At 35.5% G+C, this 13,984-nt stretch overlaps 1 protein-coding gene across 8 annotated transcripts in view; it reads left to right on the top strand.

The window, feature by feature from the left end:
* Positions 1–13,984, top strand: part of SIPA1L2 (signal induced proliferation associated 1 like 2) — a 151,891-nt gene that overhangs the window by 116,765 nt on the left and 21,142 nt on the right. For 5 of the 8 annotated variants that reach the window (XM_056343722.1, XM_056343721.1, XM_056343725.1 and 2 more), the window contains 6 exons: positions 619–708; positions 2,227–2,330; positions 2,736–2,839; positions 5,666–6,054; positions 9,705–9,929; positions 12,565–12,718. In XM_056343722.1, coding sequence (XP_056199697.1) covers positions 619–708; positions 2,227–2,330; positions 2,736–2,839; positions 5,666–6,054; positions 9,705–9,929; positions 12,565–12,718 — 1,066 coding nt within the window. The remainder of the gene's footprint in view (positions 1–618; positions 709–2,226; positions 2,331–2,735; positions 2,840–5,665; positions 6,055–9,704; positions 9,930–12,564; positions 12,719–13,984) is intronic. The other 3 variants (XM_056343723.1, XM_056343726.1, XM_056343727.1) reach the window with 1 other exon arrangement.

Here is a 13,984-nt window from a genome sequence, read left to right as displayed (position 1 = left end):
TGGGTGTTGCATTTCAACTCTGGAAATCTAAGAAGTGTAATTAGAGACATTGTTAAAACATGAGGCTCAAAAGTTTAAATAATAAATACAAAACAATATTATTCATGAAAATGTTTTCTTATTGCTCTTCTATGTCAAAGTATTCATAAAATCAAAAAGGTATTGGTATCACCTCTTCTGAATTACTCTGTTGAAACTTGGAATACATGCAAAGCAACTAACAATCATTTCTGATCCATTGTGAGAGCATCCCATATGTAAATTTAGAGACCTAATCCAGCTGCTGTGACTCCTAAGTAATCCCACATGTTCAGAAGTAAAGCTAGATGTAAGGAAAGTAGGATTTGGCACTTAGACTTTTTTTGCCTTTTCCCTATATTCAGTTGGAAATATTTTATTAATGATGAAATAAATAATATACTTTAAAAATACTTGTTTAAGTTTTGTGAAACTAAGATAAAACTGTAAATTCCCCAAATTAATATGATTGCCTGTTCATATTGCATCTGCATTATTTGTAAAAATGCATGTATTTCATGAAAGAAGTGCAGCCCACTTCAGAACTGACACCTCACAAATAACTCAGGGCACTGTTAATGACTCTAGTCAACATTACAGAAGTTCTCCAAGCAACCAGTCCTCCTCCAGTGACCCAGGACCAAGTGGGAGCAGCCAATGGAGGCAGCAAGTGGGATATGACGGGTATTGGTAATTTTTTTTTTTTAAATATCTTGGTATAGCTCCCGTGCATCTTCTTTCTAAAGCAAAATTTATATGGATGTTCTATATCTGTATTATTTGCAAATTCTGATAGTATATTTTAAGACGTATTGGTTTACGAATCTTTAATGTGTCATGTATGCCAACAGAATTTTAAAGCCATACTGCTTTAACTCTTTAGGACTAAGTTGTTATTTTACAATTCAGGTAAATAACAAACAGTTGTTAGGTTTGCTCTCCCTAGGCCAGAAATCAGCTAGTAACTCAGAACTGGGATAAAATATCTCCTCCTTTGGCTTCAGTGGAAGGGTATTTGATCAAACAATTATCTCTATGGTCTTCAAAGATTTTATTTCCTACTGTGCTTGTTCCAGTGGCATCCATTCCCTAGCATTTCTCCTCCAAAAGAGGTCTCTTCTCCCTGAAAGGCAGTTGCAGTATGTAGATGGTGCTTTTACACCCATGTTAATCCCTTGGTGCTGAAGTTTCAGAAGTTAGCTATCTGTGTATAGAAGACTACCCCAATATACTGTATGTGTTATAAGAACATTATGTGAGACATCTGTTCTAAATTACTTTAAATTTATCACTTTGTTGTATAAATATAGCTGCCGAAAACACTCCTGTTTTATAATGTTAGTTATGGCAGTATCTACATGGCGTAATACAAAAACATTCCAGACTTGACACGCGGCTTTCAGAAGCTACTTTTCAGAAAAAATGTGTACATTGAAAACATCAGCTTGACTCCATGTCTGTAAGCTTAATATTGCTTTGGCGTGATTGATTGTGGATAAGCTATCCCATACAGCATAAATATATATATGCGATGTCCTGGAGGCTCCTCAAGGAATTTCAGAATACTCAGTGAAATCTCTGGCAGCTAAATAGGTGCTAATAATTGAGATAAAACTATAATGATTTTTTTTAACAGTAAACACATGAAAATGCATCTTGGCTTGTGCATCACTTTTCTGGCACAGTTATTTCTAATAGCAACCTTGGGTTTAGTGTGTTGCTTTGTGAAATAATGTGACTTTTGCAACGTAATACAAAGCAATGGATCTGGTACTAGCTTACGTGTTCTGGGTGTGAAAACTGGCAACACTACAGAGTTTCTGTGGGGCTTAGTTCATAAAGCGGTTAAGCATACATTACCGTAGTTCTCCATTGCAAAAACCTCTGGATATATAGCCCAAATAATGCATTTCTTCTTAAAGTTTAATGTCTTGTTGGCCTTGTTCATGCTTAAGATATAACAGTGAGCTGTTGGAAAAATTGCATGTGAATATTTCCTTACAGTGTTTGGAAATGTTACTGTGTTAAATGTTACTACATGTTACTTGCTTGGGTGGTGTGTGTGTGTGTGTGATGATTGTTTAAAGAAAGCAGTTACAAAATACTTGCTTTGAAGAGTAAAAGGTGTTGTTGTTCATCATGTAACTAGTTTTCTAGGAAAATTAAAAAAAAAAACCAAACAGCTTAATTTTCTGCTTACATTAAAAGGTGCCAGTCCCCTTTGCTCCATGAACACCACCAAGGTTCAGGCTCACTGGAGTGTGAAGGAGGCAGAGAACGAGAGGAAGCTTTGGAAGGAAACAGACATTCTGGTAATAAAACCCACTGTATCTTAAAAATAAATGTTCTTTGCAATACAGTGCCTGAAGTGCAGCCACCTTCTGATGCAGAGGTTTGATACACAATGAGCATGTAATAGGACAGTGAAAGTGGGGACTGTTACAGTCTAACAGAATATCGTGGGATATTTAGGTAATACTTGGAACAAACTACTTCTGAACTTCAGAAAGCCTCATGAATGATGAAAAGCAGGTTGAACCTCATTTAATTAGCATTGAAAAACTAGATCTGAGGAAATTCTGCAAAGATATATGTTTCTGATCCCAAAGAGTGTACAGTCTTTGGAATCCTGATTACTAAGTCATGTGCCTTTTATCTTTGTATGATATACTCATCTTTTTAGCATTCTGAAATTAAACCATAATTATTTATGGCAGAAACCAAGTGGCACGCACCGTCGACCAAAGTTCTGAGCTCCTACAAAGACCGGGCTTTACAGAAAGAAGGCAGTGGCAAGGAGTCACCAAACAAACTTTCACATGTAAGTCTTTGACTTCAATGTCATTCAAAACTCTAAAAAAAAACCACCAAAAAAGCCCACACAAAAAAACCCGCAAAATACCTCAGCTGGACTCAAAAAATACACCTTAAAAACACGTTTTAATAATTCATGAAGACCACTGTGCCTTTTGGGAGGCAAAGAGCATATTCACCTAGATGTGGGGTGAATTGAATGTGCTTAATCTATGTTTATAAACTAAGAACTCCAAGAGGGCTTGGGTCTGTATTGAGGAGATAAAACTAGTACGGTCTACACTCAGCTATGTATTTACAACTTCATTTATACTGGCTTGCTTAATTTGAGAAGTATTTCATATTAATTAAAAAAAAAAAAAAGGAAATTATTGTCATGTTGTGTAAAATACCCATGTAGTTTAATTATCAATAAGCAGTATAAAAATGTAGTTTGTATGTTAGGCATGCCGAACAGATTTCTAGTCCATCTAGTTTAGTGGCTAGTCTTCAGTAATGGCAAAATCCTCAATGACTTAGTGATGGAATGTACACTGATGATATGCACAGTCTTTTTTCTATTTTTTTTTATGTTTGTTATGTGGAAAAAACTGCTATACGGAGCATGAACCTGTACACTATTTGTAGACTTACATTGTAAGAGTAGGAGGCCAGTTTCTCATCTTATGTACATTGATACCTTATGAGAATCTAGCTTGATACTTCTTGAAAAAAGTGCTGTCATAAACAGAATCATGCTGTAGAATTATGCACGTGAAAACAAAAATACTTCCTTTTACCTTAAGCCAAAGCTGACAGGAAGCTAGAATCAGTATATGTAGCAATCAGTATTAAACAGAGCACCGCTACCAAAGTTAAATGATTAGTTTGCTTAACTTGGATTGAAGTTTAATGCTAATGGCAACTCTCAGGCTTTTAGGGTGGTGGGGATCTGAACAGAAAATTTCATAATGGGCTTATGTTTGTGTTTGCCTCCATATGCATATGTGTAGTGCGGGTGCAAAAGAACTATATTGTACAAAGAACCAGCTTTATTATAAATACAATACTAATAAAACTAGGCTATTTTGTTGTTAGATGGTGAAAAACAAAAAAAAAAAAAAATAGGTCATCACCTTGTAAAGGACCTTGTAATGTTCTCTTTACATCCCCTTTTTGTTCAGCTCAATGAGTCTCTGCCAGCCAGTGAAATTCACACTGAGGGCTACAGCAAACATACAAGAACTCCGTAAAATATTTAACGATTAGGAAAAAAAGGTCTTTCTATCGGTTTTAACTTGGGGGATGAAGGGTGGGAGGAATTTCACTAGCTATTTTCAAATTCTCTTTGCTCTCCTGGAATAAATATATTCCTGCTGGCATGGACTCTGCGTGTGTGTGGAGTTTGAGTGTGTGTTGTGGGGGTATTTTTTTGTTTGTTTGTTCTTGGGGTTTATTTTAATATTGCTCTATGACACAGCCTTTAACAACATGTAACAATAAGGGCCATGCTGCGCTTTCATACAATGATTCCTCTTGGCACAAGGGAATGCATAAAATGATCCTAAGCTATGGCCATAGTGAACTTTGAGCAGGTCAAGATGTCTGTATCAACTGCTGGTGCCTAGATTCACTGCTGCTTGCAGGGTCAGGAAAGTGTCTAAGCATGTATGTTCAGCAAGGTACAGGAAACTTTTTGGAAGGTTCATACATACAATATGCCTTCTGAGGCGTGGAACTGAGCTGTTGAGCTCCCTTGTTTCTTTCCCATGTGGTTCCATTTTACATTTACAGTAACAAGTGACATACCTTTTCTCCAGACACCTTTCTCCAAATCCCTTTCCTTGGAAAATCTGCCCGTTGTATTTCTATCAATTGTTGCATTGTTTTTAAGGTAACAGATAGAATGAACGCAAATGTAGCCCCCTCCTTTTTTCCTAAAATAATTTTCTCAAATTTTGAGGTCTTTTAATTTTCATATGGAATAGAAGTATAATTTCTGGAAAGGCCGCCTTGTTTAACTGCTTTAATGTATGAGCAACAGCTATGTTTAATATACATCTGCTAGGAGAGGGATCTCGTAAAAAAGTTAGTCACCCTTCCACTTATATTCTACGCAATAGAAGTCCATCTGCCGTAATAGAAGTCCATCTGCCCTTATTCTGGCTACTCTGTCACACAGACAACTTAATCCAACTCTCTATAAAATCTCTTTTAAAAAACCAACACAACACCCCAACTTTATTGACATAAATGCCTGACATAATTATTCCACTTCAATAGCCATGCTTAGCTCAGGGCCCTGTGACTTAAGTTGCTTTCATCTGGTACACATACATCACAATTGGCTTCAATTTGACTAGCCACACATCCAATTGGATTTGATCCAATAAGCTGCATATTTCACCCACACTGAGAAAAAGCCAACGATAATTCAGCCTTTGGTGTTTTTCAGATTTGCAGTAGAACTTGTTTAAACAAATAATTACCGATGCTGCTAGCTTTAACAAATGCTTATTTTAACTGTTCAGAAATGCAATTTTATGGATGTTAAGCAGGTCTTATAATCAGAAAATTCAAGTGTGATCTTAAGATTTGCCATAGAAGATGGAACTAGAGCCTTTTTATTTGTGGTGACATCAACCTTTAATGTGCCTAGCCAGCTGTGCAATTCATTTCATAGAAACTGGTGGTATAATTAGCTCTTTTCATACTTTGCAGTTATATTATAGCATACTGTAAAAAATAACAAAATGGTCTTTGAATGGCACAAATTCAGTAATTTATATGAAAATAAATATTTTACTATTTAACTTGAGGGGGGTCTTTTTTTATTTGTTTTCTTGTTGTTAAGATTGGAGACAAAAGTTGTTCAAGCCACTCAAGCAGCAACACCCTATCCAGTAACACGTCCAGCAACAGTGATGAAAAACACTTTGGTTCTGGAGATCTGATGGATCCTGAGCTGCTTGGATTAACATATATAAAGGGAGCTTCTACTGACAGTGGAATTGATACAGCTCCCTGCATGCCTGCTCCTCTTCTGGCCCCTTTGCACCTTGCTGGCAACAGGTCTGGAGTACATTGTCGTACCGAGCAGTGGGCTGAGTCTTCTGAAACTCCTGGGCCAGATGATGATCCATCTAAAATCTATGCTGTTCATAGCTATGCCTCTGCTATTTCTACCAGTCATACAGCTGAAGGGAGTATGGGAGACCTAAGTGAAATCTCTTCTCATTCCAGGTATGTTTTTCTTACAAATTAGGGATTATGGAGTATAGATTAACATACAGATAACTTTTTCATTGTTGTTATTCTGTTTAGTTTTCTTTGAAAGTGCACTTAACTGATCTTGATATTTTTTTGTTGTTGTATTTAAACTGCTATATGAGCAATTTTCAAGCAGGTTTTGATGAGTCTGCATAAAAAAACATAGCTAGCCCTACTCCCAGATCTGATGGGGACTTTATATCTGACCTTGTGTACATTGCTTAGCTTTATAAAATTGGGAAAAATCCCTGAGTAAAAGGGAAGTTTGCACCTGGACGTGCATACTTTATTTAAAGTTCACATACTTTATTTATTTTTTTTTAAGTACAGTGTAACAAATTACCTGGAAGTTGATACTGAGGGAAATTAGAAAAATTGCAATGGGCAATATTTACATACAGTGGTGGGCAATTTTTACATATAGTGAAACTGCATTGAAAACATCCTGCCTAATTTACATTATCGCAATGTATGCTTTATGATTTTTTTTTGTTGAACTGAATTTCTGACTGATTTTCAGCTCTTTTTTTTGTTACCAGTGGAATGTGAGCATGGTACATCTGTTGTAAAGCAAACTTTGAAAGTTCACTTTTACAGCTGGTTGCCTTTATCTCCCAATTCCCATTTTATGGTGACTTTGAAGCTGAAGCTTTGGTCTATGTATTAAGGTTTTTACTCTGTAAAGAAGAAAACTGTTCTTTTTTTCCCTCTGATTTTCCTGTTTTCAATGTCAAACAGTACAGGAAAATAACCAAGTAGTATCTTGTATCCTCATTTCTTTATATGCTTGACATGAGTGCGTTAGTCTTGTATACTTACTCTGACTTCTAGATTACTTTTTTCACAAGTTATAGAAGATAATATAGACTACTGTATAGACTTGTGAAAATTAGGTAAATGCTGTCACATTAAGCTTTCACTACCCCATGATAATGCAGAAGCTCCAGATTTACTCTGCTTTGTGTGTGTTGGGATTTAATTTTATATATTGAGATTTCTAAAGCACTACAAATAAGCTCTGTGTTTCTAGAACTTCATTATAATGAGCTGAAATAGATTTCTAATGTCTAGAATGTGTATTCTCAGCACTTGTGTGACAGCTGCCATATTTAAATTGCCAGGCAGCCATTAAGTTATCTGCTGTTCACTTCTATGGAATAAAAATTTTATGGATTCGTTAATTTTATTTTTTTAAAAAAAAGGCATATAGATTTTAAATTACTCTACCTAGACATTTCCAAAATAGAAATTACTGTTGAGATGATGACTCACTTTAGGGTTGCCCAATTCCACTTTGGCAGTAGTAATATTTTCAAACAATCACCTTCTGATTTGTGTGCCAAATCCTTTTGCTATAGGAAAATGTCAGGCTTATGCGGTCCAACTGTTTTATTTAAACTTAGCTTGCATAGCCTTCAAATTACATTGGAGTGGTAAAAATTTTGCAGTTGGGCTTAATAGCTGACATCACCTGTACAGCACCCAGAGGCATACATCATTAAAAAGTATCTCATTTTGTAGCTGTGATGCTGCAACACTGACGTGTTCCAATAGAGTAGACATAAGAAAGTTGAGTTAACATATAAGTGTGCTGAATCTTATATATCTGCTGAATCCTCTATATCTTTTCCAACTGGTCAAGCACTGAGTTTGTATTTCTTCATAATCTGTAATAATGAAATTCTGTCACTGAGGCATTCATTCACAATTATTTTACAAATGTTAAAATGGTAACATTGTTATTCAGTGGCTGAACGGTGTGGAACTTAAGGAACAAGCATACAGACTCAGAGAATGCCATGATCTATGAATGCAATATTTCTTTATTAAAATTGTATGCTGTTTACTGAATAGCTGAAGTGCCATGCACAGGAAAGATGTTGGTTGGTTGAAAGATTCTGGCCTGATTCTCTAACATCATCAGATAAAGAACCTCCTGAATAAAATAGTACTATGGTGACCAAGTAAGATTTAAAGAATTAAACTGGATCTCAGACTACAAGACTGACTTAAGCTATGCACAGCATTGTGTCTCACATCTCTGTTATTAATGGTTTTATCTCTCCTATTTTATATTAATTATGTTCATGAATTATCAAATACCTTTATGTGACTGTAGCTGTAACAGCTTAGCCTCATTATGTTTAGTTTTGCTTTGCTTCTTACATAGAACATCTTTTGGATCCTAAAAATCCTACTTGTTCTAACCATTGCATTGAATTCATCATCTAAACCCAGGCTTTTATAGGCATTTTTTTTCTTCACTTCAGAAATATTCCCATATTTAAAACCTACAGAATGAGGTTGGATGCTCAATTTTTCTTAATCTTAGTTACAAATAGAAGTCTAGAATCCTCTGGATAATGTCCCCGCTGTAAATCTGATGTTCGTTTCATCTTCAGATTTCAACTTTTCATAACTGAATTATTTTCTTCACCACATCTTTACATAATTTATTTGCATATTTGCAAGGATAGCAAGCAAAACAGCTTTAAACATCACCTGCGATATTTTCTTCCCCAAAAAACTTGTCATCTTGTTTCTGCTTTTTGGAGAGGAAGAGGGAGGAGAGTAGGGAAAATAAATTAGGTTGAAGATTAAATGCACGTACTACCTGTGATCAAAATTATTAAACCATTGCCTTGATTCAACTTTCTTCCACAGCAGGCATTTTAATTTGGTCTGTGTGATCTATGCAGGGGCATTGCTTGTATTTGACTCTCGTGAACAGCAAAGCAGCCATGTCTGTTACACTTTCAGCAATACCTTCTGGTCCTCTGTGAATTAATCCAATGTGCTTGGGATTAGATTAAAAAATAGCACTGTGTTTGGTATTTATAAACCGACAACGAAAGTTAGGAGCTGCAGCTTCAGCTTCCAGCCTCTGATTTTGGGCAAGGCACTTCATTTCTGAATGCTTTGCTTGCTTCACCTCCAAGATGAAAAGAAGAAATTTATTCCTCAAGGAAGTGTTTGCTTTAGTTCATTTTAAATCATTTTGAGAGTCTTCAGTAAAAGGTTTCATTAGTGCCTAGCAGTGCTATTATTCATAATAAAAGAGGCTATTAAAATTATACAGAAAACTGGTTTTGTTGAACTGAAATTTACTTCATTTAATATTAAATTCTCAATGGTACTGAATGAAAGACACAGCTTAAACTGGCATGAACTGGCAAAATTAGCATGAAGTGGAAAAGCATATAAGTTTTATAATTAGAGAGATATTTCAGGTAATTCCCGATGTAGTTCTTGAAGTAAATGGAATTATGCCATTAATAACGTGTGTGTAAATATTTACTTAAAATTGCACACACAAATTCTGTATATATGTCTTGGACATAGTCTTTTTTTCTAATTTTAATTCCTATCAGTTTGCATTAGCATTTCATCAATTTGAATTATATACATGTTTTAGAAATTCATCACAACTCTGTTCTTGAAGAGATTTGATTTATACACTGCTGCTATGTAGAAAATCACTGTACCAATATTGCCACCTTGATTTTAACCTTGAGAAAAACTTAACATTAAGAATGATAGCTGCATGCCAGGTGAAGGATTTCCGATTTGTTTGGTATAGCAGATTAAATTTTTGCTTCTGTGCGTTTTCTTTAATTTTTCAGTGGGTCACATCATTCAGGAAGCCCATCAACACATTGCTCTAAAAAGAGTGGCTCCCTAGATACCTCCAAAGTCTACATAGTGTCACAGAATAGTAGTCAACAGATTACTGGGTCAGTTTCAAAATCCTACCACAGACAAGGAGCAGTGAGTAAATACGTCATTGGATGGAAAAAATCAGAAGGAAGTCCTACACCTGAAGAATCTGAAGTTCCTGAGTGCCACGAGTAAGAGCTCTGTTTAACTTTGTTGGGGGAAGAAGGGTAATGAAAATAAATTCTAAAACAGAATAGAAAAATGAAAAAAAATACATTCAGTGTCGCTTCTAAATGTAGCTTTATATATCAAAGGTACAAAAAAAAAAAAAAGACAGTAACTGCACAGGATACTGTTTTCTTCTGTATTCTATCCAGCTGCATCTTTTTTTTACCATGTGTCAAATGAAACAAGCTGACAGAAATTTCTGGAAGTGTGTGTAGGCAAGAACATATGGCTATGTCAGACATTCCGAATTTCCACGTTGAATCTTTAGGAATCAATTGGGAAGCCACAATTTTATTAATGTCTTAAAGACCTTTTCTACAAATCTTCAGGAACTTTATGTAGTTTAAAAGAGCTTACTTCCTGGTGGTTCGGTATTAAAACTTACTACCTTGTTGCCTGTTACATCGGCTAATATATTACAGGTGAGAGAGATGACCATAAATGTATCAGTCATCTATGGTAGATAATTTTTTTAAATTAGTGCCAGCTCAGGGTATTTTAGTGGTTCTTTGGTATGTTTTTCTGACTTTGTTTTTAATGAACAAGTACAAACTGGTAATTAGGACCCCACAAGAAAAAGATTAAGTGTGGATATATCTGACCCGCTCTTTGCGAGACTCTACAAAATGTGGAGGCTTCAATAAAATAAAATAAATAAAAAAACCAACATAAAACTGTATTTTTCTAGCAAATAACAGACAAAAATATTCAGAACAGTTCTAATGAACAACTATATGTACAGCTTAACACAGAACAGCTCATGAGAAATGTGTTCTTAGTTGGAAGAAAAAGGCTTGCACTCCAGGAAAAGATGCAGTATCTCAAATATAGAGATGATACTTTCCCACTGCTGCAGCAGTAATAGGCAATGTTTGAATCTGCTGTTTAAAACCAACCTTTAAATTCCTGTTATCTTCAAAATTGTCTTCTCAGATAATCTCGTTGCTTTCTTTTTGGTGCATAAGCCGTTCAGTTCTATCCTTCAATATATCATAGGCAGCCCTATATATCTTGATAAATTGACAAGATGACATGCAGTACTTGATTTTCAAGTGTTTAATATGGGATTACGCTGTGTTTAATGGGAACAGGTTATTTACAAAAAACATCTCATATTGGATCTATGTGCCTATTTATGGCAAGACTCATGCTTAAACTTACAAGCTAGTATATACATGCATGAAATCTGAGCCTGAAGTTAAACTTTTAAATTCCTAATTTTCAAAAGTAGATGATTTTATTACCTTCCTGTCCTGGTTATTTCTGTTTCTTTGTGTTACTGTACTGGTGATTTCATTTCCCTCCCTCGCCCACCTGCCCACCCTCCCCCAGTGTTTTACTTGCTTAAATTGTTCAGTTTTAATAGTATTTACACTTAAAAAGTGATAACTTAATTGATTCCCACAAGGTTTTGCATTTTGAGGTTGAACTGCTGAAACAATTTCTCTTTATTTTGAATAGATCCCTTAAAACAAAATTGCATAATGAATCATAGCATTTAGACTGAAACCACAGCAATTTTAGAAGAGTGTCTTCAAGAGCTAGTTCTATTTAAGAAATATTAATTGAATATGGCAGCACTTCATCTATCAGAAAATATTTTCAGATTTTCCCATGGCATACAGCATTGCTTCACCTCTTCCTTTCTAGGAAAGCTTTCTGTACATCACAGAGAGGAAATCTCTCTCTGAGGATAATTATGTTGAAATAAAATAACATCTCTAATTAGCAATGATGATGAAAAATCAGGTCAATTGCTGAATGTTGTGCCACTATAGGATATAATTCACTGAGAATTACACTTTACTGTAGCAAAGCTTGTTTCCTCTCTGCTGAAGACAGTCGCTGATTATGCTGCACTTGGCAATAAGTAATGGCTTCAAGCATATGTTCTGTGTGATTGGGAATCTCTCGTTCCTTCGACTACATTTCCAGAGTAAACCTGTTAAAATTCTTTCTCCTTTCTCACTGGAAGGAAGCTGAAAGATAATAATTCAGTTTGACAGTCCTTTGTTGGCTGTAAATACACTTTTATATGTTGATAATTAAGGAAGACAGCTGTTTTATTTATCTAAAGAGCTTTATGAAATTGCTGATAATAAAACACACTTGGCACATGGCACAATCGATTGCCAATACACTTCAAAGATTGCCATTGAGGACCGTAATAATTTTGCCGGATTGTGAAGCTGGATACAATATCACACTATAAAATACTGATTTTCTTATTTGCTAAGGAAGTAGAAGTTAAAATATTTTGTGATGAACTGTTGGAAACGTTGATATAAATACAGCTTTAACAATAGAGAAGTGTGGTGTGTAAAAAAGATAGGCAAGCTAGGAGAAACAACGGTTACACTTTTTAAATATTATGGTTTCAAATTCCTAAAATGGATTTTTCAGTGGTTTAAGAACTTCATTTTGGATCCACAAACAGTTTCATAAATACAAAGTGATTGAAAAAATGTTCTAAATAAGAGTGTGCTGTGTCAGGAGGTAATTCAAACAACTTTTACTTTGTGACAGAAGATAAATGCAGTCTTTCAAACCCAAGAGCGCTATTGCTTCTCTTGCTAAAAACACCAATTGTCTCAACAGAGTGTACGATGATATTGATGCTGTGTCTGCATCGAGTCCACTCCAAACTTCCGTGAGGAATGCCATTGTTGAAAGCCAACAAGTCTTGTCCAAAGAAGATTTTCTGAAGTTGATGCTGCCAGACAGCCTCTCTATGGAGGAGGGGAGAAGAAAGGTTAGCTACTTTCTTCAGCTCTGTGTATCTCAGACACAGTTACCTTAGAAATGAATTTCTGGTATTTGCAAAATTGCTAGAGAAGGCAGTATCGTTTTGTACGAGCTAAATATGTTCCATGGGGATGCTGTAAATACTGACCATAAGTCACAAAGTGTCATTTCCCACAATATGGGAATAATATCTAGTTTGGTGATTTTGTATGAAATACAGTGTTTGCTTAAGCATGTCTTTGCTTAGCTTGAGCAGAGGCAGATGCAGGTTGAGCGACTTAATCAAATTTGAAAAGTTAAAAGTAACATTTTCAAGGTTAGATGCCTAAATTTATACACCTCACATGATATTAGGGCATATGAATAAAATTAGCCTGCTTTCCCCTGCCCTGTAATACTCAGCACCAAAAATTCTGTTTGAAGTCTGAATCACAGTTTCATGTAGGTACCAGTGGCAACTGCTCAAAAGGCATAATTGTCAGTGCTAGCGGAGAGCATACATCTAATCTTTATAGTATGAAGACAATCAGTAAAATTTACAAAAGTAAAATCAGTAAAAGTTCACAAAACGTGGGTAGAGAGCTTAAAATTTACTACTCCCCAAAGTGTAAATGGTTCTGAATTCTGTGCTTAATGTGGCATAAAGCACAAAGCAATTAAATTACTCAAGATAATTGTTACACCTCAATATTAACTCAATGCTCTCTTAACCCACTGTGTTTATACAACGCGCTAAATAGCATAATCATCATGTCTGAACAAAAGTAACACATGGGAATCCTCAAAGTGGAGAGTTGAATTTAAAATTCAAATCATATCTATTTTTTAATGTGCAGTATGCTAAGTATGCATTGTATGGGTTTGAATTTTCGTGAGTAATGTCCTAGAGGGTTTTATGATTTATGATTGATACAATAATTAGTTTTTAGTAATGATTTCAAGAGCTACCAATGTTTCTGGCTACCTATAATAAGAAACAAGGAGTGAGGAGGTGTGGCCGTCCTGAGATAAATTGCTGCTGTCCCCTTTTCCTCCAAAGACACCCAAAGGAAAACTAAGTGAGAGAGACCATGGTCCCTGACTCGCAGGGGATACCCAGCCGTAGGCCCTGGCAGTGTACAGTCTTTGATTGCACCTTCACAGAGGGAAGTGATCTTGGTATAGATGAGTCTGTGGCCTTTGGCCACAAAGCCAGAAAGGCATTTTCTCAATATGTAAGATTCTACAGAATCAAATCACATGTTTGGTTTGGTTTTACTTTGTTCGCAGATCA

Source organism: Falco biarmicus, chromosome 6 (assembly GCF_023638135.1).
Source record: "Falco biarmicus isolate bFalBia1 chromosome 6, bFalBia1.pri, whole genome shotgun sequence".
NCBI classification, from domain to species: Eukaryota; Metazoa; Chordata; class Aves; order Falconiformes; family Falconidae; genus Falco; species Falco biarmicus.
The sequence above is the reverse complement of the archived record's forward strand: the minus strand, read 5'-3'. Positions and strand labels throughout refer to the sequence as shown.